Source organism: Dermochelys coriacea, chromosome 5 (assembly GCF_009764565.3).
Source record: "Dermochelys coriacea isolate rDerCor1 chromosome 5, rDerCor1.pri.v4, whole genome shotgun sequence".
NCBI classification, from domain to species: domain Eukaryota; kingdom Metazoa; phylum Chordata; order Testudines; family Dermochelyidae; genus Dermochelys; species Dermochelys coriacea.
Genome location: NC_050072.1, coordinates 105,131,348 through 105,157,385, shown reverse-complemented (window position 1 = coordinate 105,157,385; position 26,038 = coordinate 105,131,348). Strand labels below are relative to the sequence as shown.

The 26,038-nt window shown below is 44.4% G+C and overlaps 1 protein-coding gene across 3 annotated transcripts in view; it reads right to left on the bottom strand.

The window, feature by feature from the left end:
* UHRF2 (ubiquitin like with PHD and ring finger domains 2) overlaps nucleotides 1–1,123 on the bottom strand; it is a 195,213-nt gene extending 194,090 nt beyond the window's left edge. Inside the window, exon 1 of one of the 3 annotated variants that reach the window (XM_038401747.2) lies at nucleotides 525–1,123. In XM_038401747.2, the coding sequence (XP_038257675.1) occupies nucleotides 525–677 (153 nt within the window). In that variant the 5' untranslated portion in view covers nucleotides 678–1,123. The remainder of the gene's footprint in view (nucleotides 1–524) is intronic. The other 2 variants (XM_038401749.2, XM_043514922.1) reach the window with 2 other exon arrangements.
* Nucleotides 1,124–26,038: the final 24,915 nt, after the last annotated feature.

Below are 26,038 nucleotides of genomic sequence, written 5' to 3'. Positions count from 1 at the left end.
CACAAAACCGTTAATCCTTGGCGCGAGGCCGGGGAGGAGAGAAACCCTCCTTCAGGCGCACGCCCCCGGCCCCCCTCCCCACGCCACATACACACGTGCGGGGCCTGAAAGCGGCGCTCCGCCCTGGAAGCCGCTTTTACACACAGCCGGGGGAGGCGCCTCCCCTGCTGAAGCCAACGGGGACACCAAGGGGGAAGCCTGGAGGAGCCGCCGCGTCTCCTCCCATCCCCAGGCATGGCAGGGGGGAGGCGCGAGGCTGTCCAGCTGGGAAAGCAAACACAAAGGAGTGGGTCCGACACCCTTTCCTCCGGGGCACGGGCCGGGGGCGCCGCCTGGTCCCTGGGTCACCGGAGCCGTCGGAAGGGGGAGCCGGGCTGCTGCCTGCCCCTCACGTTGCCCTAGGCCCAGCGAGTAAACAAAAGCCGCAGCCAGCGGCTCGCACGGCCGGGCAGCCTGGAGCGCCGCTCCGGGGAACACAAAGAGCGCGGGAGGTGGCGGCAGGTATGGGGGCGCTCCCGCCTCACCTGCTTGCCCCGGTAGAAGAGGCGCTGGCGCTCGGGGCTCACTCGGAAGCTCTCCTGGATCTTCTCCCGCAGACACTCGATCTTGGTGAGGCGACTCAGGTCGTCGATGGTCTGGGTCTCGGTGCCGTCTATGGTGCGGACCTGGATCCACATGGTGCGCGGCGGCCGACCGCTCGGGAGGCTGCCGGTCGTGGCTCCCGCCCGCTCTCCGGGGGCGCGAGCGCCTCTGCCGCGTCTTTGTTTTGGCTCAGCGGGGGCAGGACTGTAAACCCGCGGAGCAGCCCGAGCCTCCCGGGCCGGCGGCCTCGCTCACAGGGGCGAGGAGACCAGACCCCCGCCCCCGGCGGTCCGAGTGCGCCCGCAGCGACGCGCAAGCGAGGCCGCGAGCTCCCTGGCGCCGCGCAGGGAGCAGAAGCGCCGCAGCCAAGTCTAACGGGCACCGCCGGGAGCCATGTCCGAGCCCCGGGGAGTGTTTACCAGCAGCTGCCGCTCTCACATGGAGGTCACGGCGCCAAGGCTGATATCGCGAGAGTCTCCCGCTTTCCCCCCCCCCCCCCGCCGCTGCCTTAAAGAGACCACAACAACATCATCGAGGAGACAGGGCTGGCTCCCCCCCCCCCCGCCCCTTCGCCACCCGCAGGGCCCCGCCCCCAGCGCGTTGCCAGCCGGCCCCCTTTTCCCGCCCTGGGTCTGACAGGCTGAGGGTTCGCGCGGTGACCGGGGGTGAGGGCAGATCTGCAACCATCTCCGCGGGGAAGGGGAAGAGCGAGTCTTTCGCCTTGCCACGGCGGGAGCAGACTCTGCGGGTGGGGCGCTCGGAGCCTGCGGCTTGTCTCGGGCCCCGGGGACCTAGAACTGTTAGCGTGCATCTCAGCTTCATTGGTAAAGGAAGAAGGTAAGGGCTGGGTCTACCCGGATCCTGCACCCAAAGCTGTGCTAGCAGCATAGAAAACAACGGTAGCCTCGTGACACACACCAAACTTATCCAGACCCCTGCAAGGCACGATTAAACCATACCTCAAACACACAGACACGATGCCTGGATCCTTCCGGAGTCTGGTGCACCCGAACCCTCCAACGTTATCACAGAGATAAAGAACAGATAAAACAGTTGTGAGTCCACCACTACATCTGGACCCAGTGCCACAAAAACCTGCAGTTAGCCAGCTTTGTGCCCCAAACCCACAAATCCCACTGACTACACACAAAACAAGTCTAACTGCTTCTGTTATACAGGGAATATCTAGATCCTGACTCATCCCAGCACAACAGCATAGAAGAAAGATGATTCTGGCACCTAGATCCAGCTTGCCAAATTTTGGGCCCAAAACTCCAAAGAGAACAATTTAAATAAAGAGCAAGCCTCTCCCGCTTCACTGGAAAGCTAAATAAAGAGCTAGCTGCTCCTACTTCACTACAGAAATCTGGACCCTAGTGTATCCTGGCCCAAAGCACAATAAAAATGTATCTGGCACCTGGATTCAACAGGATACAGATTTTTGTGATATTGTTCACTATGGAAGCACTGAGGTCCATATGTTCTACCGGGACTCAGAGCAGCTTTACTTGTACTCTGTGATAAAATTTGGGGTTTGGGCTCAGAAATTAATAGGCTATGATAGGATTCAGGTGTTAAATATGTTTTTATGGCACTCTTACATTGGAATGAAAGCAAACATTCCTGCATGTCTAATTCCAGTTCTAACCAGATTCCCACTGTGGTCTTGACCAAGTAAAGGGGGTGGAGTAGCATTGTATATCAATGATGAGGTAGAATGTAAAGAAATAAGAAGCGATGCAATGGATAAGACAGAGTCCGGCTGGGCAAAAATTACATTGGGGAAGAAAACTAGTAAAGCTTCTCCTACGATAGTGCTTGGGGTGTGCTATAGACCTCCGGGATCTAATTTGGATATGGATAGAGCCCTTTTTAATGTCTTTAATAAAGTAAATACTAATGGAAACTGCGTGATCATGGGAGACTTTAACTTCCCAGATATAGACTGGAGGACCAGTGCTAGTAATAATAATAGGGCTCAGATTTTCCTAGATGCGATAGCTGATAGATTCCTTCATCAAGTAGTTGCTGAACCGACTAGAGGGGATGCCATTTTAGATTTAATTTTGGTGAGTAGCGAGGACCTCATAGAAGAAATGGTTGTAGGGGACAATCTTGGCTCAAGTGATCATGAGCTAATTCAGTTCAAACTCAATGGAAGGATTAACAAAAATAAATCTGCAACTAGGGTTTTTGATTTCAAAAGGGCTGACTTTCAAAAATTAAGGAAATTAGTTAGGGAAGTGGATTGGACTGAAGAACTTATGGATCTAAAGGTAGAGGAGGCCTGGGATTACTTTAAATCAAAACTGCAGAAGCTATCGGAAGGCTGTATCCCAAGAAAGGGGAAAAAATTCATAGGAAGGAGTTGTAGACCAAGCTGGATGAGCAAGCATTTTAGAGAGGTGATTAAGAAGAAGCAGAAAGCATACAGGGAGTGGAAGATGGGAGGGATCAGCAAGGAAAGCTACCTAATTGAGGTCAGAACATGTAGGGATCAAGTGAGACAGGCTAAAAGTCGAGTAGAGTTGGACCTTGCAAAGGGAATTAAAACCAATAGTAAAAGGTTCTATAGCCATATAAATAAGAAGAAAACTAAGAAGGAAGAAGTGGGGCCGCTTAACACTGAGGATGGAGTGGAGGTTAAAGATAATCTAGGCATGGCCCAATATCTAAACAAATACTTTGCCTCAGTCTTTAATAAGGCTAAAGAGGATCTTGGGGATAATGGTAGCTTGACAAATGGGAAGGAGGATATGGAGGTAGATATTACCATATCAGAGGTAGAAGCGAAACTGAAACAGCTTAATGGGACTAAATCGGGGGGCCCAGATAATCTTCATCCAAGAATATTAAAGGAATTGGCACCTGAAATTGCAAGCCCATTAGCAAGAATTTTTAATGAATCTGTAAACTCAGGAATAGTACCGAATGATTGGAGAATTGCTAATATAGTTCCTATTTTTAAGAAAGGAAAAAAAAAGTGATCCGGGTAACTACAGGCCAGTTAGTTTGACATCTGTAGTATGCAAGGTCCTGGAAAAAATTTTGAAGGAGAAATTAGTTAAGGACATTGAAGTCAATGGTAAATGGGACAAAATACAACATGGTTTTACAAAAGGTAGATCGTGCCAAACCAACCTGATCTCCTTTTTTGAAAAAGTAACAGATTTTTTAGATAAAGGAAATGCAGTGGATCTAATTTACCTAGATTTCAGTAAGGCATTTGATACCGTGCCACATGGGGAATTATTAGTTAAATTGGAGAAGATGGGGATCAATATGAACATCAAAAAGTGGATAAGGAATTGGTTAAAGGGGAGACTGCAACGGGTCCTACTGAAAGGCGAACTGTCAGGTTGGAGGGAGGTTACCAGTGGAGTTCCTCAGGGATCGGTTTTGGGACCAATCTTATTTAATCTTTTTATTACTGACCTTGGCACAAAAAGTGGGAGTGTGCTAATAAAGTTTGCACATGATACAAAGCTGGGAGGTATTGCCAATTCGGAGAAGGATCGGGATATTATACAGGAGGATCTGGATGACCTTGTAAACTGGAGTAATAGTAATAGGATGAAATTTAATAGTGAGAAGTGTAAGGTTATGCATTTAGGGATTAATAACAAGAATTTTAGTTATAAATTGGGGACGCATCAATTAGAAGTAACAGAAGAGGAGAAGGACCTTGGAGTATTGGTTGATCATAGGATGACTATGAACTGCCAATGTGATATGGCTGTGAAAAAAGCTAATGCAGTTTTGGGATGCATCAGGAGAGGCATTTCCAGTAGGGATAAGGAGGTTTTAGTACCGTTATACAAGGCACTGGTGAGACCTCACCTAGAATACTGTGTGCAGTTCTGGTCTCCTATGTTTAAAAAGGATGAATTCAAACTGGAGCAGGTAGAGAGAAGGGCTACTAGGATGATCCGAGGAATGGAAAACTTGTCTTATGAAAGGAGACTTAAGGAGCTTGGCTTGTTTATCCTAACTAAAAGAAGGTTGAGGGGAGATATGATTGCTCTCTATAAATATATCGGAGGGATAAATATAGGAGAGGGAGAGGAATTATTTCAGCTCAGCACCAATGTGGACACAAGAACAAATGGATATAAACTGGCCACCAGGAAGTTTAGACTTGAAATCAGATGAAGGTTTTTAACCATCAGAGGAGTGAAGTTTTGGAATAACCTTCCAAGGGAAGCAGTGGGGGCAAAAGATCTATCTGGCTTTAAGATTCTACTCGATAAGTTTATGGAGGAGATGGTATGATGGGATAATGGGATTTTGGTAAGTAATTGATCTTTAAATATTCAGGGTAAATAGGCCAAATCCCCTGAGATGGGATATTAGATGGATGGGATCTGAGTTACTATAGAAAATTCTTTCCTGGGTATCTGGCTGGTGAATCTTCCCATATGCTCAGGGTTTAGCTGATTGCCATATTTGGGGTCGGGAAGGAATTTTCCTCCAGGGCAGATTGGAGAGGCCCTGGAGGTTTTTCGCCTTCCTCTGTAGCATGGGGCATGGTTGACTTGAGGGAGGCTTCTCTGCTCCCTGAAGTCTTTGAACCATGATTTAAGGACTTCAATAGCTCAGACATGGGTGAGGTTTTTCATAGGAGTGGGTGGGTGAGATTCTGTGGCCTGCGCTGTGCAGGAGGTCGGACTAGATGATCAGAATGGTCCCTTCTGACCTTAGTATCTATGAATCTATGAATCTATAAGTAACATAGGACCCGATTTACAAAAATGCTGAACACCTGCAATTGCAGTTGAAATAATTGGGAGCTGCTAGTGCCTATACTTCTGAAAATCAGCCCCTTGTCCTTTTGCCTTCCTCTCTAAAATGATTATGACAACACACAGGGGAAAAGACTTATGATTATATAATACAGTAACTGACCCCACTACAGCATACATGGTCCAAGCATTAGGCACATCAAGCTCTAGCTTTCTGGGGATCCCTGTAACAATCAGGACTCACCCCTGCAATACCTCTTTCTGGTCAGCCTTGAGAAGTATCTTTTCCAGCCTCCAGAGCGTCCTCTGCAGGCCAGTGTCCCGCAGTGTGACCATGGTGCCCCTTTACCCAGAGTGCTGCCCCCTGCAGTACCCCACAGATTTGGGTCTCCCCTCCCCAGGGAACCCCCACCCTCTATCCCCACCTCACTTCAGTCTCTGGCCACTGCCAGTCCTCAACTAGCCCCCACTCCCTGGCGCCAACTGCAGTGTAAATGCCACTTATCATAGGCAAGGAGGGGTTGGATCTGCTGCCCCTGCCTACCCCTTGGGCTGCCCTCTCCAACCCCAGGACCTATTTGGTCTTCTACTAGGCCTACAGCCTGGGGGTTTCCAGGCTGGAGCTCCCCAACTCTGGCCTTCCCCCCAGCCCTGCTCCACTTCAGGTACTATAGTAAACTCCCTAGCAGCCAAGCCCATCTCCCTCTACAGCTAGAGAAGACTCTCTCAGCACTTGGCCCACAGCCCTTTTATAAGGGCCAGCTTTGGTCTGTTTGGGGCATGGCCATAGCTGAGGCTGCCTCCCAATCAACCCAGCTTTTTTCATGCCCAAGCCCTCTCCCAGGGCTGTTTTAAGCCCTTCCAGGCAGGAGCAGGTCACCATCCTGCTACAGTCCCCATTAACACTACCACATGTCAGGTAACAGGTTTTCTTTACTAGAGAGGCCAGAAGTAAAGGGTGCAAATACTGTAGGAACAGTTGTTTTAATAGTTATGACCAAAAAGAGATCCAGCCACCATTCTCTCATCCTAGCCCTTAGAGGCAGTCCAGTCCAGGAGTGTGAAGCAACAGAGACCCAGTATAACACTTCCACATCATTTTCTTTTTCTGCAGGTTACAGCCCTGTGTCCTCCTGAAGCTACTGCTTGCCTCCTGCCAGCAGTAAGTGTCTCTCTCCTCCAGATTAGAGGGAAAAGAATCCTGAAGGTAAACAGGAGGGTGAAACAGCTAAGTTGGTTGGAAATAGGGCCAGTATTCTGAGGAAAACCTTTGTGGAGATCACAGGATAAGTTTGCTCATGAAAGGAAAATAGGATCAGTTTTTCTGGAAAGACTGGTGACAGAGGTTTCAGAGTAGCAGCCGTGTTAGTCTGTATTCGCAAAAAGAAAAGGAGTACTTGTGGCACCTTAGAGACTAACAAATTCATTTGCTGGGAGATCATGCTTGGGGATCCATTGGCTGGTCAGGCGTGTTGGGGATAGAGGATCAGTTTGTTGGTATCAGGGTTGCTGGATGGGAGGATCAGATCTCTGAAGGGTGGTCACAGACAATGTATTGTTAGAATATTGCTTGATGGATTTAGTGTGACAGGATGGATTAGATGCAAGAAGAGAGACCATTGGAAGGGGAAGATGAAGAGTGGTAAAGAGATTTTATTGGGAGTCTGTGAGGGGAAATGAGAAGAGACACTTGATTTGGGAGTTTAATGGAAGAAGGGAGCTAATTAGGGACAGAATGTCTTGATGGGGCTGGTGTGTGCTCATTGGCAAATGATGTATTGAAGGAAAAAATTGGCTGAGGAGTACAGGATACATTGGGGACTGAAGCAAAAGCAAAAGGTGAACATAAGAACGGCCATACTGGGTCTGACCAAAGGTCCGTCCAGCCCAGTATCCTGTCTGCCAACAGTGGCCATGCCAGGGGCCCCAGACGGAGTGAACCTAACAGGTAACCATCAAGTGATCTCTCTCTTGCCATCCAAGGTCCAAGAATCTGGACATTGCATCCCATGATTTAAAGTTATATTGGCTAAGGATCGCCTTCTGGTTTACAATGCAAAGCTGGAGCCCTCCGGTGAAGTATATCTTCCTTCCAAAGAGGTCCAGCTTCTTTGTGTCCTTAACTCTAGAGGTAGGCCACTGCTGACCTTGCCTCTCAGAAGAATAGAAGAATGGTCATACTGGGTCAGACCAAAGGTCCATCCAGCCCAGTATCCTGTCTACCGACAGTGGCCAATGCCAGATGCCCCAGAGGGAGTGAACCTAACAGATAATGATCAAATGATCTCCCTCCTGCCATCCAGCTCCACCCTCTGACAAACAGAGGCTAGGGACACCATTCCTTACCCATCCTGGCTAATAGCCATTAATGGATTTAACCTCCATGAATTTATCCAGTTCTCTTTTAAACCCTGTTAAAGTCCTAGCCTTCACAACCTCCTCAAGCAAGGAGTTCCACAGGTTGACTGTACGCTGCGTGAAGAAGAACTTCCTTTTCTTTGTTTTAAACCTGCTGCTCATTAATTTCATTTGGTGGTCCCTAGTTCTTGTATTATGGGAACAAGTAAATAACTTTTCCTTATTCACTTTCTCCACACCACTCATGATTTTATGTACCTCTATCATATACCCCGCCCTTAGTCTCCTCTTTTCCAAGATGAAAAGTCCTAGTCTCTTTAATCTCTCCTCATATGGGACCCTTTCCAAACCCCTAATTATTTTAGTTGCCCTTCTCTGTACCTTTTCTAATGCCAGTATATCTTTTTTGAGATGTGGAGAGCACATCGATACACAGTATTCAGGATGTGGGCGTACCTTGGATTTATATAAGGGCAATAAGATATTCTCCATCTTATTCTCTATCCCTTTTTTAATGATTCCTAACATCCCGTTTGCTTTTTTGACTGCTGTTGCACACTGCGTGGACGTCTTCAGAGAACTATCCACGATGACTCCAAGATCTTTCTTCTGATTAGTTGTAGTTAAATTAGTCCCCATCATATTGTATGTATAGTTGGGGTTATTTTTTCCAATGTGCATTACTTTACATTTATCCACATTAAATTTCATTTTCCATTTTGTTGCCCAATCACTTAGTTTTGTGAGATCTTTTTGAAGTTCTTCACAGTCTGCTTTGGTCTTAACTATCTTGAGCAGTTTAATATCATCTGCAGACTTTGCCACCTCAATTTACCCTTTTCTCCAGATCATTTATGAATAGGATTGACCCTACGATTGACCCTTGGGGAACCCCAATAGTTACCCCTCTCCATTCCAAAAATTTACCATTTATTCCTACCCCTTGTTGACTGCCTTTTAACCAGTTCTCAGTCTATGAAAGAATCTTCCCTCTTATCTCATGACAACTTAATTTATGAAAGAGCCTTTGGTGAGGGACCTTGTCAAAGGCTTTCTGGAAATCTAAGTACACTATATCCACCTGATCCCCCTTGTCCACATGTTTGTTGACCCCTTCAAAGAACTCTAATAGATCAGTAAGACATGATTTCCCTTTACAGAAACCATGTTGACTTTTGCCCAACAATTTATGTTCTTCTATGTGTCTGACAATTTTATTATTTACTATTGTTTCAGCTAATTTGCCCGGAACTGATGTTAGACTTACCGGTCTGAAATTGCCGGGATCACCTGTAGAGCCTTTTTTAAATATTGGCGTTACATTAGCTATCTTCCAGTCATTGGATAGAGAAGCATAATATAAAGGACAGGTTACAAACCATAGTTAATAGTTCTGCAATTTCACATTTGAGTTCTTTCAGAACTCTTGGGTGAATGCCATCTGGTCCCGGTGACTTGTTACTGCTAAGTTTCTCAGTTAATTCCAAAACTTCCTCTAATGACACTTCAATCTGTGACAATTCCTCAGAATTGTCACCTACAAAAGATGGCTCAGGTTTGGGAATCTCCCTAACATCCTCAGCCGTAAAGACTGAAGCAAAGAATTCATTTAGTTTCTCCGCAATGACTTTGTTGTCTTTAAGTGTTCCTTTTGTATCTCGATTATCCCGGTCCCCACTGGTTGTTTAGCAGGCTTCCTGCTTCTGATGTATTTAAAAAACATTTTGTTATTACCTTTTGAGTTTTTGGCGAGCTGTTCTTCAAACTCTTTTTTGACTTTTCTTATTACATTTTTACACTTAATTTGGCAGTGTTTATGCTCCTTTTTATTTACCGCACCAGGATTTGACTTCCACTTTTTAAAAGATGCCTTTTTATCTCTCACTGATTCTTTTACATGGTTGTTAAGTCACGGTGGTTCTTTTTTAGTTCTTTTACTGTGTTTTTTAATTTGGGGTATACATTTAAGTTGAGCCACTATTATGGTGTTTTTGAAAAGCGTCCATGCAGCTTGCAGGGATTTCACTCTCATCACTGTACCTTTTAATTTCTGTTTAACTAACTTCCTCATTTTTGCATAGTTCCCCTTTCTGAAATTAAATGCTACTGTGTTGAGCTGTTGAGGTGTTCTTCCCACCACAGGAATGTTAAATGTTATTATATTATGGTCACTATTTCCAAGCGGTCCTGTTATAGTTACCTCTTGGACCAGATCTTGCACTCCACTCAGGACTAGATCGAGAATTCCCTCTCCCCTTGTGGGTTCATGTACCAGCTGCTCCAAGAAGCAGTCGTTTAAAGTATCGAGAAATTTTGTCTCTGCATTTCATCCTGAGCTGAAATGTACCCAGTTAATATGGGGATAATTGAAATCCCCCACTATTATTGAGTTCTTTATTTTGATAGCCTCTCTAATCTCCCTTAGCATTTCATCGTCACTATTACTGTTCTGGTCAGGTGGTCGATAATAGATCTCTACTGTTATATTCTTATTAGAGATTCTATGGAACATGTGGATTTATTTAAGATTTTTATTTCATTTGATTCTACATTTTCTTTCACATATAGTGCCTCTCCTCCCCATCCCCCGCACGACCTGTTCTGTCCTTCCAATATATTTTGTACTCTAGAATGTTTGTGTCCCATTGATTGTCCTCACTCCACCAGGTTTCTCTGATGCCTATTATATCCATATCTTCCTTTAACACACGGCAGTCTAGTTCACCCATATTATTTATACTTCTAGCATTTTTGTACAAGCACTTTAAAAACTTGTCACTGTTTATTTGTCTGCCCTTTTCTGATGTGTCAGATTCTTTTTTATGTTAAAGTTTCTCATCTGATATGGCCCATACTTTATCCTCTTCCATCCTCTCCTCCTGACTAAAGCCAATAGACTCTCCTTTAAGAGAAGTCTCTGTCTGATCCACATGCTCCTCTACAGCAATCGGCTTTCCCCCATCTCTTAGTTTAAAAACTGCTCTGCAACTTTTTAAATGTTAAGTGTTTAAGGTGGACTAGGAAGAGATATGTAGGGGCAGAGGATGGATTGGAGCAGAAACTTTGGAGATGGATGACAAGAGATGGTGGGGCTGGTAGAAGCAAAGAATTAGTTTGAGACAGGATTGATCAGACTGAGAAACCAGAGGATCTATGAGGAACAAAAGATGACTGGACCGGTGGGAACATAAGGCCGACTCTGGATGCTCTGGGGCTGGAGCACCCACAAGGAAAAAATGGTAGGTGTTGAGCACCCCCTGGCAGGCCCCCATCAGCCCTCCCCCCCAGCACCTCCCACCTGCCAGGGGCCCTGCAGATCAGCACCTCCACCTCCCTCCCTGTGTCTCCCGCCTGCCACGATCAGCTGTTTTGCGGAATTCAGGAGAGGAGAAGAGAAGATGCGGCGCACTCGGGGGAGGGGGTGGAACTGAGAGGGAAGAAGCTGGGCAGGGTGGGGCCTTGGGGGAAGGGGTGAAGTGGGGGTGGGGCCTGGGGCAGAGCTGGGGGTTGAGCACCCTCTGGCACTTTGGAAAGTCGGCGCCCGTGGGTAGGACTGTGGGAGAATGAGAAAGCCTAGGTGTAGGAAACACAGACGCAGGGAAAAGAGAGAAGAAAAATGTCAAGTGGAGAAAGACACAATACGTTTGAAATTTGTTTTAAGTATTTAAAAGAAAGTTGTATAGTAAAATATTAAAAAATCAAGCATTTGGGCTTATGGTAACTTTTTGTGGGAAAATGGGTGCTTTGGAATATGTGAATATGGATGGAAGGTGGCACAGGCTCCTGTGTCTGCATTATCTACTGAGAAAAGTATAGGCTGGTTTTGAGAGAGAGAGAGTGTGTATGTGTACACACAAATGCTTGATTTTTCTGTATTTTACTGTACAAATTTCTTTTAAATACTTAAAACAAATTTCAAACATATTGTGTTTTCCTCAGTTATATTCTTCCTCTCTCTCTCTATGTAACATTTTGACTGCTAAGAACAGCATGAGTGCTTCTGGAGCACAGGGGTTTTGGTGCACTCTTATTGGTGTCTTAATCGTCTATAATTTGCCAATGGCAAGTTATTCTAGAATGTTAAGTAAATGTAATTTGTTGTTGTTTGGTTTGTGTCTAAAACTTTTTCCGAAATCTTCAAAAATGTAGGAAATTGTACTTCCTATCTTACAATTTCCCAAGAAAGGATCCCTGCTTTAAATATGAATTGCCTCACTACAGCATCTCACAGACTCTCCATTTTTGTTTGCCTAGCTACAGGCCTGTGAGAGCAGCTGAGGAGAGCATATAACCAGACAGACTCACACCAAGCAGGAGCCTCTACTCTCTTCTCCGTAACACTGGGGACAGACACTGAGGGGTTAGACAGAGGGAGAGATGGAGAAAATGTGCAGAGTCATGGGAGCAGACAAAAGAAGCCATAGATGAGCCCTGGGGACACATGAGTGGAGAAATGGAAGGATAGAGGCCTAATAGGACACAGGGGTAACAGAAGGAAAGAGCAAAAGGAGAAAATGTGAGCTGTTGAGGTAGAACATGGAGCCATTGTAGAGAAGGGAGACAATTATAAGGGAGCCTTGGGGAAAGAGGGGGGGGACACAATCTTTATAAGGGATGTTTTTTCAAATAAGATGTAGGTCTTAGAGCCACTGCAAACATTCTGATGTATTTTAGGGGTTTTTTTGCTCCCCCCCTTTCTTTCTGAGGGAAACTGCCTCCCCCAAAAAAGTAAACCTAAAATCCACTGGCATGTGCACAGAACTGCTCAGCATCTAAATTTTGTACAAAAATGTTTACATTGGCAGATATTTAACACCCTTGAAACCAATGTAGTTAAACCAGTGTAAAACTGATGTGAGTGGACAATCAGGCCCTTTGACTACATTGAAGTTAATCTTAATTTACACTGGTTTGAGTGAGATCAGAATCAAGCCTAGTAAAAGTAAACACTTGTTGCAGAGATGCACCAAGCATTTGTAATAATACTTGTGTGTTACTTATGTAGAGCTGACTGTTTCTTACATCACGTGAGGAGAACTATGGTAGGGGTCCTAGTTTTGACAATCAACTGGTCCTGTGGTCCTTCCATATTTTTGATTACCTGTGAAGAGAAACATGTTACATGTGTCCTCCTGCAGCTGTATATATAATGGATATACATGGAACAATCTACTTTTCCTCTCTGCTGCTATTGAGACAAGAAGGGCTGAAATGTTGAAGCTAGTTGATTCCACGCCGTTCAGAATGACAGTGAATGGAGTGAGAAGAGCTGCCGTTAAGTAAGGGCCCAGGGAATAGAGAAGTGACTGCTTTTGAATAACAAAGTAGTAACAAGAGGCTATATAAACGTACAGTGAGACACAGTTCCTGTCTTGCAAAGATTATAATCTATGAGCCAGATTCTCCCACCCTTACTTAGATTGAAATCAAGTGGACTACCAAGGAACAAGGTGCTACTCAGTGAAAGTAAGGGGAGCCCTAGACTAAGGGCTGGTCTACACATACAGTGCTCCAGCGGCCCAGCTGCACCAGCTACCTACACCAACAGGAGAGCTTTTTCTGTTACTGTAGGTACTCCACCTCCATGAGAGGCGGTAGCTAGGTTGACAGCAGAAGCCCTGCCTACACTGGGGGTTAGCTCAGTATAACTGTGGCTCATGGGTGTGGATTTTCCACACCCCTGAGAAACATAGTTATGCCAACATAAGTTGTTAGTGTAGACCAAGCCTAAAACAAGATGCAGTAGTTGTATCAGACAATGCACAAAGATAGGAAGACATAAAATAAGGGCACTATCATTTAATAAACGTTTAACTAAAACTGAGTCAAATTGCCAAATTATTCCCTTGTGTACATTAATTTCATTGGAGTTACACTAAGAATTAGTTTAACCAAGTGTGTTTTTCATTTCTTTTAAAAATCACCTAATTAATTGTATAGTGAAAAAGGATGTTAATTTTAGTTTTTTAGGTGTCAATCTTAAAATTGACTAATAGCTCAGAAAATAGCAGTTTCTTATCTGTGTATGCTTGTTAAGACCCATTTGCTTAATTTTCAATGGTCTCTGGCACTATTTACTACAATGAAGGTATCACTGAAAAACATATTACAAGAAACAAACCTGATTGCATTGTGATAACTCAGAAGCCTATCCAAGATTTTAATCATTTTATTTTCGCATTCAGATACATTCGGTGGCCCCAGTCCTGTTTACACTTGTGCGATGCTGTATTTTCCTTCAAGATTTATTTACAAATGTAATGGCACATAGATCCTTTATATGATTCCCTTATATCAAGAGGCCTAACTTGTGAGTAAAATTATTGTGTTGACTATAGTAATTATAGTATAGTTAATTATAGATAGATAAACATTTTCTATACATGATAAAAACAGCTATTGTAGAAAAATAAGGTGATCCATATAAAGATCAGTTAATAATCACTTAAGAAATAGATGGAAGTAACATTAAGTTTAGGGGTTAAGAGTCATTAAGGGTCAGTTCATTTGCCCGGCTTCAAGTACAGAAATCAGACTTTTGTGGTCAGTGGCGAGGAGAGGATATGTTTGAGCTTTAGCTCCATAAAGCCCTCCTTTCTCTAACTCACAAGTACATCTGTAAGCAACTTCTGTACATTTGGGGTTCCTAAGTTTTTTAAAGTGGTATAGCAGGGAGGAGATGGGGTAAATAAGGTAAAGGTGGTGGATTAGCATTGTATATCAATGATGAGGTAGAATGTAAAGAAATAAGAAGCGATGCAATGGATAAGACAGAGTCCGGCTGGGCAAAAATTACATTGGGGAAGATAACTAGTAGAGCCCCTCCTAGCATAGTGCTTGGGGTGTGCTATAGACCTCCGGGATCTAATTTGGATATGGATAGAGCCCTTTTTAATGTTTTTAATAAAGTAAATACTAATGGAAACTGCGTGATCATGGGAGACTTTAACTTCCCAGATATAGACTGGAGGACCAGTGCTAGTAAGAATAATCGGGCTCAGATTTTCCTAGATGCGATAGCTGATGGATTCCTTCATCAAGTAGTTGCTGAACCGACTAAAGGGGATGCCATTTTAGATTTGGTTTTGGTGAGTAGTGAGGACCTCATAGAAGAAATGGTTGTAGGGGATAATCTTGGTTTAAGTGATCATGAGCTAATTCAGTTCAAACTGAACGGAAGGATTAACAAAAATAAATCTGCAACTAGAGTTTTTGATTTCAAAAGGGCTGACTTTCAAAAATTAAGGAAATTAGTTAGGGAAGTGGATTGGACTGAAGAATTTATGGATCTAAAGGTAGAGGAGGCCTGGGATTACTTTAAATCAAAGCTGCAGAAGCTATTGGAAGCCTGTATCCCAAGAAAGGGGAAAAAATTCATAGGAAGGAGTTGTAGACCAAGCATCTCAGAGAGGTGATTAAGAAGAAGCAGAAAGAGTACGGGAGAGCAAGATGGGAGGGATCAGCAAGGAAAGCTACCTTATTGAGGTCAGAATATGTAGGGATAAAGTGAGACAGGCTAAAAGTCGAGTAGAGTTGGACCTTGCAAAGGGAATTAAAACCAATAGTAAAAGGTTCTATAGCCATATAAATAAGAAGAAAACTAAGAAAGAAGAAGTGGGGCTGCTAAACACTGAGGATGGAGTGGAGGTTAAAGATAATCTAGGCATGGCCCAATATCTAAACAAATACTTTGCCTCAGTCTTTAATAAGGCTAAAGAGGATCTTAGGGATAATGGTAGCATGACAAATGGGAATGAGGATATGGAGGTAGATATTACCATATCAGAGGTAGAAGCGAAACTGAAACAGCTTAATGGGACTAAATCGGGGGGCCCAGATAATCTTCATCCAAGAATATTAAAGGAATTGGCACCTGAAATTGCAAGCCCATTAGCAAGAATTTTTAATGAATCTGTAAACTCAGGAGTAGTACCGAATGATTGGAGAATTGCTAATATAGTTCCTATTTTTAAAAAAGGAAAAAAAAAGTGATCCGGGTAACTACAGGCCAGTTAGTTTGACATCTGTAGTATGCAAGGTCCTGGAAAAAATTTTGAAGGAGAATTTAGTTAAGGACATTGAAGTCAATGGTAAATGGGACAAAATACAACATGGTTTTACAAAAGGTAGATCATGCCAAACCAACCTGATCTCCTTCTTTGAGAAAGTAACAGATTTTTTAGACAAAGGAAGCGCAGTGGATCTAATTTACCTAGATTTCAGTAAGGCGTTTGATACCGTGCCACATGGGGAATTATTAGTTAAATTGGAGAAGATGGGGATCAATATGAACATCAAAAGGTGGATAAGGAACTGGTTAAAGGGAAGACTACAACCGGTCCTACTGAAAGGCAAACTGTCAGGCTGAAGGGAGGTTACCATGGAGTTCCTCAGGGATCAGTTTTGGGACCAATCTTATTTAATCTTTTTATTACTGACCTCGGCACAAAAAGTGGGAGTGTGCTAATAAAGTTTGCAGATGATAGAAAGCTGGGAGGTATTGCCAATTCAGAGAAGGATCGGGTTATTATACAGAAGGATCTGGATGACCTTGTAAATTGGAGTAATAGTAATAGGATGAAATTTAATAGTGAGAAGTGTAAGGTTATGCATTTAGGGGTTAATAACAAGAATTTTAGTTATAAGCTGGGGACGCATCAATTAGAAGTAACGGAAGAGGAGAAGGACCTTGGAGTATTGGTTGATCATAGGATGACTATGAGCTGCCAATGTGATATGGCTGTGAAAAAAGCTAATGCGGTTTTGGGATGCATCAGGAGAGGTATGTCCAGTAGGGATAAGGAGGTTTTAGTACCATTATACAAGGCACTAGTGAGACCTCACCTGGAATACTATGTGCAGTTCTGGTCTCCCATGTTTAAAAAGGGAATTCCCATGAATTCAAACTGGAGCAGGTAGAGAGAAGGGCTACTAGGATGATCCGAGGAATGGAAAACTTGTCTTATGAAAGGAGACTTAAGGAGCTTGGCTTGTTTATCCTAACTAAAAGAAGGTTGAGGGGAGATATGATTGCTCTCTATAAATATGTCAGAGGGATAAATGCAGGAGAAGGAGAGGAATTATTTAAGCTCAGCACCAATGTGGACACAAGAACAAATGGATATAAACTGGCCACCAGGAAGTTTAGACTTGAAATTAGATGAAGGTTTCTAACCATCAGAGGAGTGAAGTTTTGGAATAACCTTCCAAGGGAAGCAGTGGGGGCAAAAGATCTATCTGGCTTTAAGATTCTACTCGATAAGTTTATGGAGGAGATGGTATGATGGGATAATGTGATTTTGGTAATTAATTGATCTTTAAATATTCAGGGTAAATAGGCCTAATCCCCTGAGATTGGATATTAGATGGATGGGATCTGAGTTACCCAGGAAAGAATTTTCTGTAGTATGTGGCTGGTGAATCTTGCCCATATGGTCAGGGTTTAGCTGATCACCATATTTGGGGTCTGGCAGGAATTTTCCTCCAGGGCAGCTTGGAAGAGGCCCTGGAGGTTTTTCGCCGTCCTCTGTAGCATGGGGCATGGGTCACTTGCTGGAGGATTCTCTGCTCCTTGAAGTCTTTAAACCACGATTTGAGGAGTTGAATAGCTCAGACATAGGTGAGGTTTTTTGTAGGAGTGGGTGGGTGAGATTCTGTGGCCTACATTGTGTAGGAGTTCGGACTTGATGATCAGAATGGTCCCTTCTGACCTTAGTATCGATGAATCTATTAGTGTATTATTCACGCTAAACATTTATAGGATGTAGAGAGAATGTTAGTGTTGACTTTTAAGGATAATTTCTTTTAAAAAACATATTTTATACCAGTCTGAATATGTGGTATTTCCACAGTAAAATTTTTGTTCAGATACTGCATCTCTTCCTTCAGAACAGAACTGATAGCTGATGGGCCCAGGCAGGAACCTTCACCATTGCCATGGCAGCATTGCACTAAAGGTTTAATGTATTGTGAGGGTTACATACCTTATTCTGAAGTGTTAGCTACTGGAAGCAGCTCATGTAAAGTTAATAAAAGTATTGTGAGTCAAATCCTCCATTGGTTTTTCAGGAACTTTTCCAGTGAATCCTAAATCCTGCAGCAAAAAAACTTCAGGACCGGACTTCAAAGAGAAACTGCTGAGCTTCAGTTCATTTGCAAATTTGACACCCAGCTCAGGATTAAACAAAGACTGTAAATTGCTCACCAACTACAAAAACAGTTTCTCCTCCCTTTTTGTTCATACCTCAACTGCTAGAAGAGGGCCTCATCCTCCCTGATTGAACTAACCTCATTATCCCTAGCCTGATTCTTGCGTGCATATTTATACCTGCCTCTGGAAATTTCCACTACATGCATCCGACGAAGTGGGTATTCACCCACGAAAGCTTATGCTCCAATATGTCTGTTAGTATATAAGGTGCCACAGGACTCGTTGCCTAAATTAGGTTGTATGTGATAGAAATCTTCTATTAGTTTCAATTGAGAATTAGTATTGCATCAGAATCAAGATTTGATAGGTTTCAGAGTAGCAGCCGTGTTAGTCTATATTCGCAAAAAGAAAATTCCATCTGTTTGCATTTGGAGAGGAAGATGATGTCTGTCATGAAAAAACTCGCACAGATACAGACAGACATCATCTTCCTCTCCAAATGCAAAAAGATTTGATAGAAAAGCTCATTTAAAATCAGTGGAGCATTTCTAAAGCATCCATCTTGATTTAAGATTTGATAAAAATCCTCCTTGCAAACCAATGAAACAATCCTACTGAATCTGCATGACTAGCAAATCTATAGGACATCTTTAATTTTAACAGTTTTATACTTGGGGGTAACAGAACCCTACATCCAATTTTATTACTTACTGGGCATGCGTAATAACTACCTGTCATGCTATCTGGAGTGGCTCACAACAGTGGTTGCTAACCTCAGGGCTAAGAAAAAAAAATGAGAGAGTTATTACAACGTTAAATCAGGCAAATATATGTATACAAATGAGTTACAGTCATCCAAAAGATGACAGTTTTAGTAATCTGTCAATTCTGAATGTCTTTTACCCAGGTTGAGCCAGGATTTCTCTTCTTCTCTTTTGTAGCTCGGCCCTATAACAGTCCAAATAGCAGAAAAAATTAACCATTTTCTTATCAGCTGTTTTTATTTACTTTTTCCAGAATTCAAGCTGATGGGATGAGCCCTTTTGCATGTAGTCCTTCACAGGAATAAGGGGCAATTAACAAAGTCTTTGTATTGTGATGTCCTACAATGGCCCATTTAGTTTTGATAGGCCATCTTGATGGGCAGGAGACAATCCCTCCTGACTTTCAGTTTCAGTGCAAACATTTTTTTTTAAAGTTACAAAGCAAAAACTTAAATAGTACCTTATAACATATGATAAAGAAATTGTAAGTGAAAGTAATGCATGTAGCAAATTACAAGCATTTCATAAAGTTTAAACACTAAACACATCATTATATGTTCAATTACCGTCTTAATCATACTAACAAACAGGTGAAACAGACTTGTTTCTAGCAATGAATTTGTCAGTGCTCAACTGAGGCCTAAAGCCTAGGCAAGAGCAGGAATCTTTTCTGTCAGCATCACACTTCTGAGCATCCATTTTTCAATTGTTTTAAAATATTACTCCAAATCTCTAGTTTAGATTAGAGTCCTAGAGCCTGCAAAATTGCATGGAGCAACTCATTAAAGAGGTTTTTTTTACTCTCACTTCTGTTTCTAAAATAACTTGGGACCTAGTTTAGTTCCCATTGTAGTCAATGGAAAGACTCCTGTTAATATCAACAAGTCCTTGCTAAAGTATTTTTTAAATATTAACAACACAATTTTTTTTCTCCTGAAACAATGTGGAAAATTTAAGTTCAGTACGAATCTTTATTGCAAAATAATAAACCTCCAAAAACAGATTTATAGTAGAAATATTAATGTAACTGTAACTACCTGGATAATACTGACATCCAGTGCCAGTCTTACCTATTTCTCCAGGACATGTAAGAACTGCCGTAGGGTGGGCTGAAGTAGATTTATTCCAATACCCTTTTCTTCTACTTAATAAGAATCTCCTGCAATCATTCCCACTACCAGTGAGGCAAAGAAAAATCTACTTTATTTACCATCTATGCTGGCATCTCTTTAAGAAAAAGGTAAATAAGAAAATAATCATTTAAATAGCCACATTAAACAAGATACAATGTGGCTACATTGCAAAAAGAAAAGGAGTACTTGTGGCACCTTAGAGACTAACAAATTTATTTGAGCATAAGCTTTTGTGAGCTACATTGTTACCTTCACCTCTCAGAAATTCAGATTCTTCTTCGAGTGCTTGCTCATTTTGATTCCAGTTAGGTGTGTGCTGGAAGGATATTCCCCTAGCAGTACCCACCGGGTCAGCTGTGGAGCCCCCTGGAGACACACGTTCATGGCACCACATATAGGGCCCAGGCAACCCCCTGCCTCCCCAGTTCCTTCTTACAGCCAGTGACAGTTGGAACATTTGGTCTCTCGTCTTCATGAGCGATCCTCTAGCATAGTTTTTGTAAATAGTTGAAGAGAGAGTTTTAAAATTTTACAGTTAGTTTAGGTATTTGAACTTGGGTTACTGGGGATTCTCCCCCCCACCCCATTTCCTCTTCCCTCTCCTGAGCCCGGTGTATGCCTGAGACCCCAGGATTTAAACCATGTGGGGTTTGCCAAAAGACTATGCCTAAGGGAGACCCACACATGGCTTGTCTAAAGTGTATGGGGGAGTCCCACCAAACGGAGAGGAGCAAGATCTGCAGGAGTTTTTGCCCCCACACAAAAAAAGAAAGGGACCATAGATTGAAGCTGCTGCTAATGGAAGCAGCTCTGTGCCCTCAGTCTGAGTTGAGCCCCATAGACATGGCACCAGGCTCCTTGGCATCAGTGTGCAGCGCACCGGCTTCAATACGGGATGCGGCACCGAGGAAGGGCTCTGGGGTCAGAGACCCTCAGCACCAGCACTCCCTGGCACTGAAGTCTGCTGCGTGGGAGCAATCGCGGCACCAATCACAGTCACCTGTGCTAAGGAAGAAGTAAAGGAAAACTGATAGGTGGTGCTCCCCCTCTCGAGCAACAGAATGGGAGCCACCCTATGCCAGGGAGTGCGACCTCTGCCAGGCCACCTCTCCCCTCTGGCTCAACAGCCAGCACTGTCGACTCGGGGCCCCTAGCAGGGGTCATTGAGTCCAGTGCCACCAGAGAAGACCCAGATGGAAGACTTGAACATTCCTTCCACACTGGAGACTTTCGAAGCGGCCTGAAACCATATAGCCCTGACCAGTCTGCACTCTCCCAACCAGCATGAGAGTTCACTGGCCCCGATGCCCAAGGCACCACAGAGACCACTGGTGAAGTCCAAGGGAAAGCCTGCTATGACTCGGTACCGATTTCCATATTCCTGGCACCCGATGGGCATGGCACTGCTGTGATCTCCATGCTCGGACTCCTTGGAGTCCGAATCTGTGGTAGACTCTTCTGTGTCCCGGAGGACCGATACCGTAGCCGTCGGCACTCACAGACTGGGGGGATGAGAAAGACCTTCCTTCCAGTGCCATGGCCAACACAAGGGCAGGTACCAGCCCAGATGCTGGTACAGTGGTCCTTCTGTACCCCGTGGGCCATACCATCAGTCCCAGGGGTCCGTCTCCTGGCGTTCTTTTTCGGTCACATCCAAGGGAAGGACTGCGTCCAGGACCAGGGACCCCTCTCAGGCATCAGCCACTGCTAGTGTGACTACCACCAGTACCGTGCCCAGAAATGGCACCAGGCATGGCACCACGCCCGGCACCATGCCCGGCATGGGCACTACAACCAGCGCCGCAGAAAGCACTGTGACTAGCACCATGACCAGTACCGCAACTGGCACCGAGGTGGACGCTGATTTGGAGATGGAGCCATAGCAGTTTGAAGAGCTGGATGGGCAGGACGGACACTCCCTGGCTCAGGGCCCCTCGTCATCATCACCAGACGAGGCAATGGCAGGAACTTCCTCGGGGCTGCCTCCTCCTGACAGTAGAGCCCACCTTGAACTCCTGAGGCGGGTCACTCAGAATCATTTTATCCCCCATTTTATCCCGGGGCCTACCCGGGTGGCTCTTCCCCTGATTTAAAACTATTCAGGAGAACACAAAGACCCACTGGCAAATGCCGGCCTCTCTAGCCCTTAGAGCTAAGGGGGTCGAGAGGAAAGAGTTCGTTCCCTCCAAGGGTGAACAAATATTTGTTCACCCCTCTCCCCCCGACTCATTAGTCGTAGTAGCTGTTAACGAGAGGGAAGTTAAGACCAAAGCAGACAGTTAAGACCAAAGCAGACTGTGAAGAATTTCAAAAGGATCTCACAAAACTAAGTGATTGGGCAACAAAATGGAAAATGAAATTTAATGTGGATAAATGTAAAGTAATGCACATTGGAAAAAATAACCCCAACTATACATACAATACGATGGGGACTAATTTAACTACAGCTAATCAGAAGAAAGATCTTGGAGTCATCGTGGATAGTTCTCTGAAGACGTCCATGCAGTGTGCAACAGCAGTCAAAAAAGCAAACGGGATGTTAGGAATCATTAAAAAAGGGATGGAGAATAAGACGGAGAATATCTTATTGCCCTTATATAAATCCACGGTATGCCCATATCTTGAATACTGTTTCAGAGTAGCAGCCGTGTTAGTCTGTGTTCGCAAAAAGAAAAGGAGTACTTGTGGCACCTTAGAGACTAACAAATTTATTAGAGCATAAGCTTTCGTGAGCTTTCGTGAGATGGCATCCGATGAAGTGAGCTGTAGCTCACGAAAGCTTATGCTCTAATAAATTTGTTAGTCTCTAAGGTGCCACAAGTACTCCTTTTCTTTTCTTGAATACTGTGTATCGATGTGGTCTCCTCATCTCAAAAAAGATATACTGGCATTAGAAAAGGTTCAGAAAAGGGCAAGTAAAATGAGTAGGGGTTTGGAAAGGGTCCCATATGAGGAGAGATTAAAGAGACTAGGACTTTTCATCTTGGAAAAGAGGAGACTAAGGGGGGAGTATATGATAGAGGTATATAAAGTCATGAGTGGTGTGGAGAAAGTGAATAAGGAAAAGTTATTTACTTGTTCCCATAATACAAGAACTAGGGGCCACCAAATGAAATTAATGAGCAGCAGGTTTAAAACAAAGAAAAGGAAGTTCTTCTTCACGCAGCATACAGTCAACCTGTGGAACTCCTTGCTTGAGGAGGTTGTGAAGGCTAGGACTTTAACAGGGTTTAAAAGAGAACTGGATAAATTCATGGAGGTTAAATCCATTAATGGCTATTAGCCAGGATGGGTAAGGAATGGTGTCCCTAGCCTCTGTTTGTCAGAGGGTGGAGCTGGATGGCAGGAGGGAGATCATATGATCATTACCTGTTAGGTTCACTCCCTCTGGGGCACCTGGCATTGGCCACTGTCGGTAGACAGGATACTGGGCTGCATGGACCTTTGGTCTGACCCAGTATGGCCATTCTTCTATTCTTCTGAGAGGCAAGGTCAGCAGTGGCCTACCTCTAGAGTTAAGGACACAAAGAAGCTGGACCTCTTTGGAAGGAAGATATACTCCACCGGAGGGCTCCAGCTTTGCATTGTAAACCAGTAGGTGATCCTTAGCCAATATAACTTTAAATCATGGGACGCAATGTCCAAATCCTTGGACCTTGTCCGAGTGGACGCTAACTCTGAATTCTCAGTCCTGGTGGATAAGGGTAAGGCAGTCGCCAGAATATCACTGTAAGACGTGCTGGACTCAGCAGACTCTGCAATGTGCCCCATGTCCTCGGGTATTGTGATGCGCCGTTGCTCCTGGCTGCAGGTCTGGGGCCTCCCCATGGAGATCCAACAGACAATCCAGGATCTCCCATTTGAGGGCGCTACACTATTCTCAGAAAACATGAACTTGAAACTCCATAGCTTAAAAGACTCCTGAGCCACTCTAGGATTGCTGGGGCTGCATACTCCGGCCACCCAGCATAGACAATTTAGGCCTCAACACACGCCACAGCCATACCAGGGCTAGCCCTGACAGGACCATAATCGCAGGCGACCCAGAAATCAGAACCGTTGTCACCAACCCCAAACGCTGAACAACTGGGGATCTGGGTCTGGGCCCTCGGCAGACCTTTTGAGGGTGCACCCAAGGGCGACATACCAACCAATCAAATGGATCCTTCTTTCCCCTTTTGGCACATCTATTCCATTTCTACTGAGCGTGGTCCCAAATTAACTCAGACCGTTGGGTAGAAATGGGATACTCTTTCCAATTCTCTTCACCCCCCCTCATCTCCCTTCCCCATCCCTCTTCAGGGACCCTTCTCACAAGCAACTCCTTATGCAGGAGGTACAAACCCTCCTATCAGTAGGAACTGTGGAGGAGGTTCCGCTGGAGCTCAGGGGCAAGGGATTTTACTCCCGATATTTCCTAATACCAAAAGCAAGGGAGGGCCTCAGCCCCATCTTGGACCTGCGCAACCTCAACAACCTCATGAAGAAACTAAAGTTTCGCATGGTCTCTTTGGCAACTATTATCCCATCCCTGTATCCAGGAGATTGGTATGCCCCTCTCGACTTGAAGGACGCATATGACCACATTTCCATAATTCTGCCCACAGGCACTTCCTAAGGTTTGTAGTGGGGGGGCACTACAGAATTCACAGTTCTACCGTTCAACCTGTCATTGGCACCTCAGGTGTTCACCAAATGTATGTGAGTCATGACTACCTTCCTGCAGAAAAGGCAGGTTCAGGTATTTCCATACCTTGACAACTGGCTAGTGAAGGGCCAATCCAGGACACAAGTGAATCAGCAGGTCAGTCTGATAAGATCCACCTTCGACTCATTGACTCCTCCTAAACATTCAAAAGTCAACACTCACTCTATTCAGAGAATGGAGTTCCTGGGGTGGAGCTAGACTCAAGACAGGCAAGAGCTTTCCTACCGCAGTCCTGCTTTCAGGCCATTCACGACATCATACAAGACCTCAGACGGTTCCCTACAACCACGGCAAGGAGTTGCTTGAAACTCCTGGGTCACATGGCATCTTGCACGTATGTGGTGCAATATGCAAGACTCAGACCTTTCCAGGCTTGGCTAGCATCTGTGACCAAGCAGAGACAGCCTAGACAAAGTAGTCACTCTTCCACCGTGGGTTCTCGAGTCTCTTCAGTGGTGGCTCGACCCTCACATGGTGTGTGCAGGGGTGCCTTCTCCAAACCTTGCCCCTCATTATGTTTGGCCACCAGTGCCTCAACCATGGGGTGGGAGCGCACCTCAGAGAGCACAGAACTCAGGGTCTCTGGTTTCCAGAGGAGGTGCTGTTTCACATCAGCATTAGGGAGCTGAGAGTGGTTCATCTGGCGTGTCAGATTTTTTGGCCTCACCTGGAGGGCAAATGCATATCAGTCCTGATACACAATACAACAGCGATGTTTTATATCAGCAGACGGGGAGCACGCTCCTCTCCCCTATTTCAATCTCAATCTCTGGGAGTTATACATATAACACTCAATACTCCTGGAAGCGTCCTATCTCCCTGGATCTCAGAACAAGTTAGCGGACCATCTCAGCAGGTCTTTTCACAGTCATGAGTGGTCCATTCACCCGGACATAATAAACAATATCTTCCACTGGTGGGGAGTTCCCCAAATCGACTTGTTCGCCACAAGGGACAACAGGAAGTGCCTGTGATTCTGCTCCTTCTTAAACCACAGCCTGGGTTCACCAGAAGATGCATTTCTTCTTCCGTGGAAGGACCACCTCTTCTACGCGTTCCCTCCTATTCCGCTCGTTCATAAGGTCCTCCTCAAGATCCGGAGTGACGGAGCCTCGGTGATCTTGGTGGCACCAGCCAGGCCACATCAGCATTGATTACTCCTGGGGGAATTGTGAGGCAAAAAATTAAAAATTCTGCACACAATATTTGAAAAGTCTGCAAAATTCAGCATATTGTATTTGTCAAAATAACAATATAATCATTCCAGTTACAATTATTTTGGTAATTTATTTCAAAATATCTGTCAGCAAGTATGTCTGTAACAATACAGACCAAAAAAAAAAAAAGAATCTGGTAATTTTTTTTTTTGACGAATAGATTCCTTCATAGACATACTAATACAGAACTTAGTATAATTCATTTAAATTACAATACAGAACTGTATTTCCTGCACTTGTCAGAAGTAGTGCAAAGGCTTGGGGAATCAGGGGGTAACGGAAGAGCAAAGGAGCCTAGGAGTGAACCTGGAGGGTGTTGGGGGTGTGTGTGTGAGGTTTTTCTTTGTGGGGGGGGAGATTGTTAGGGTTTTGGGAAGCCTCCCC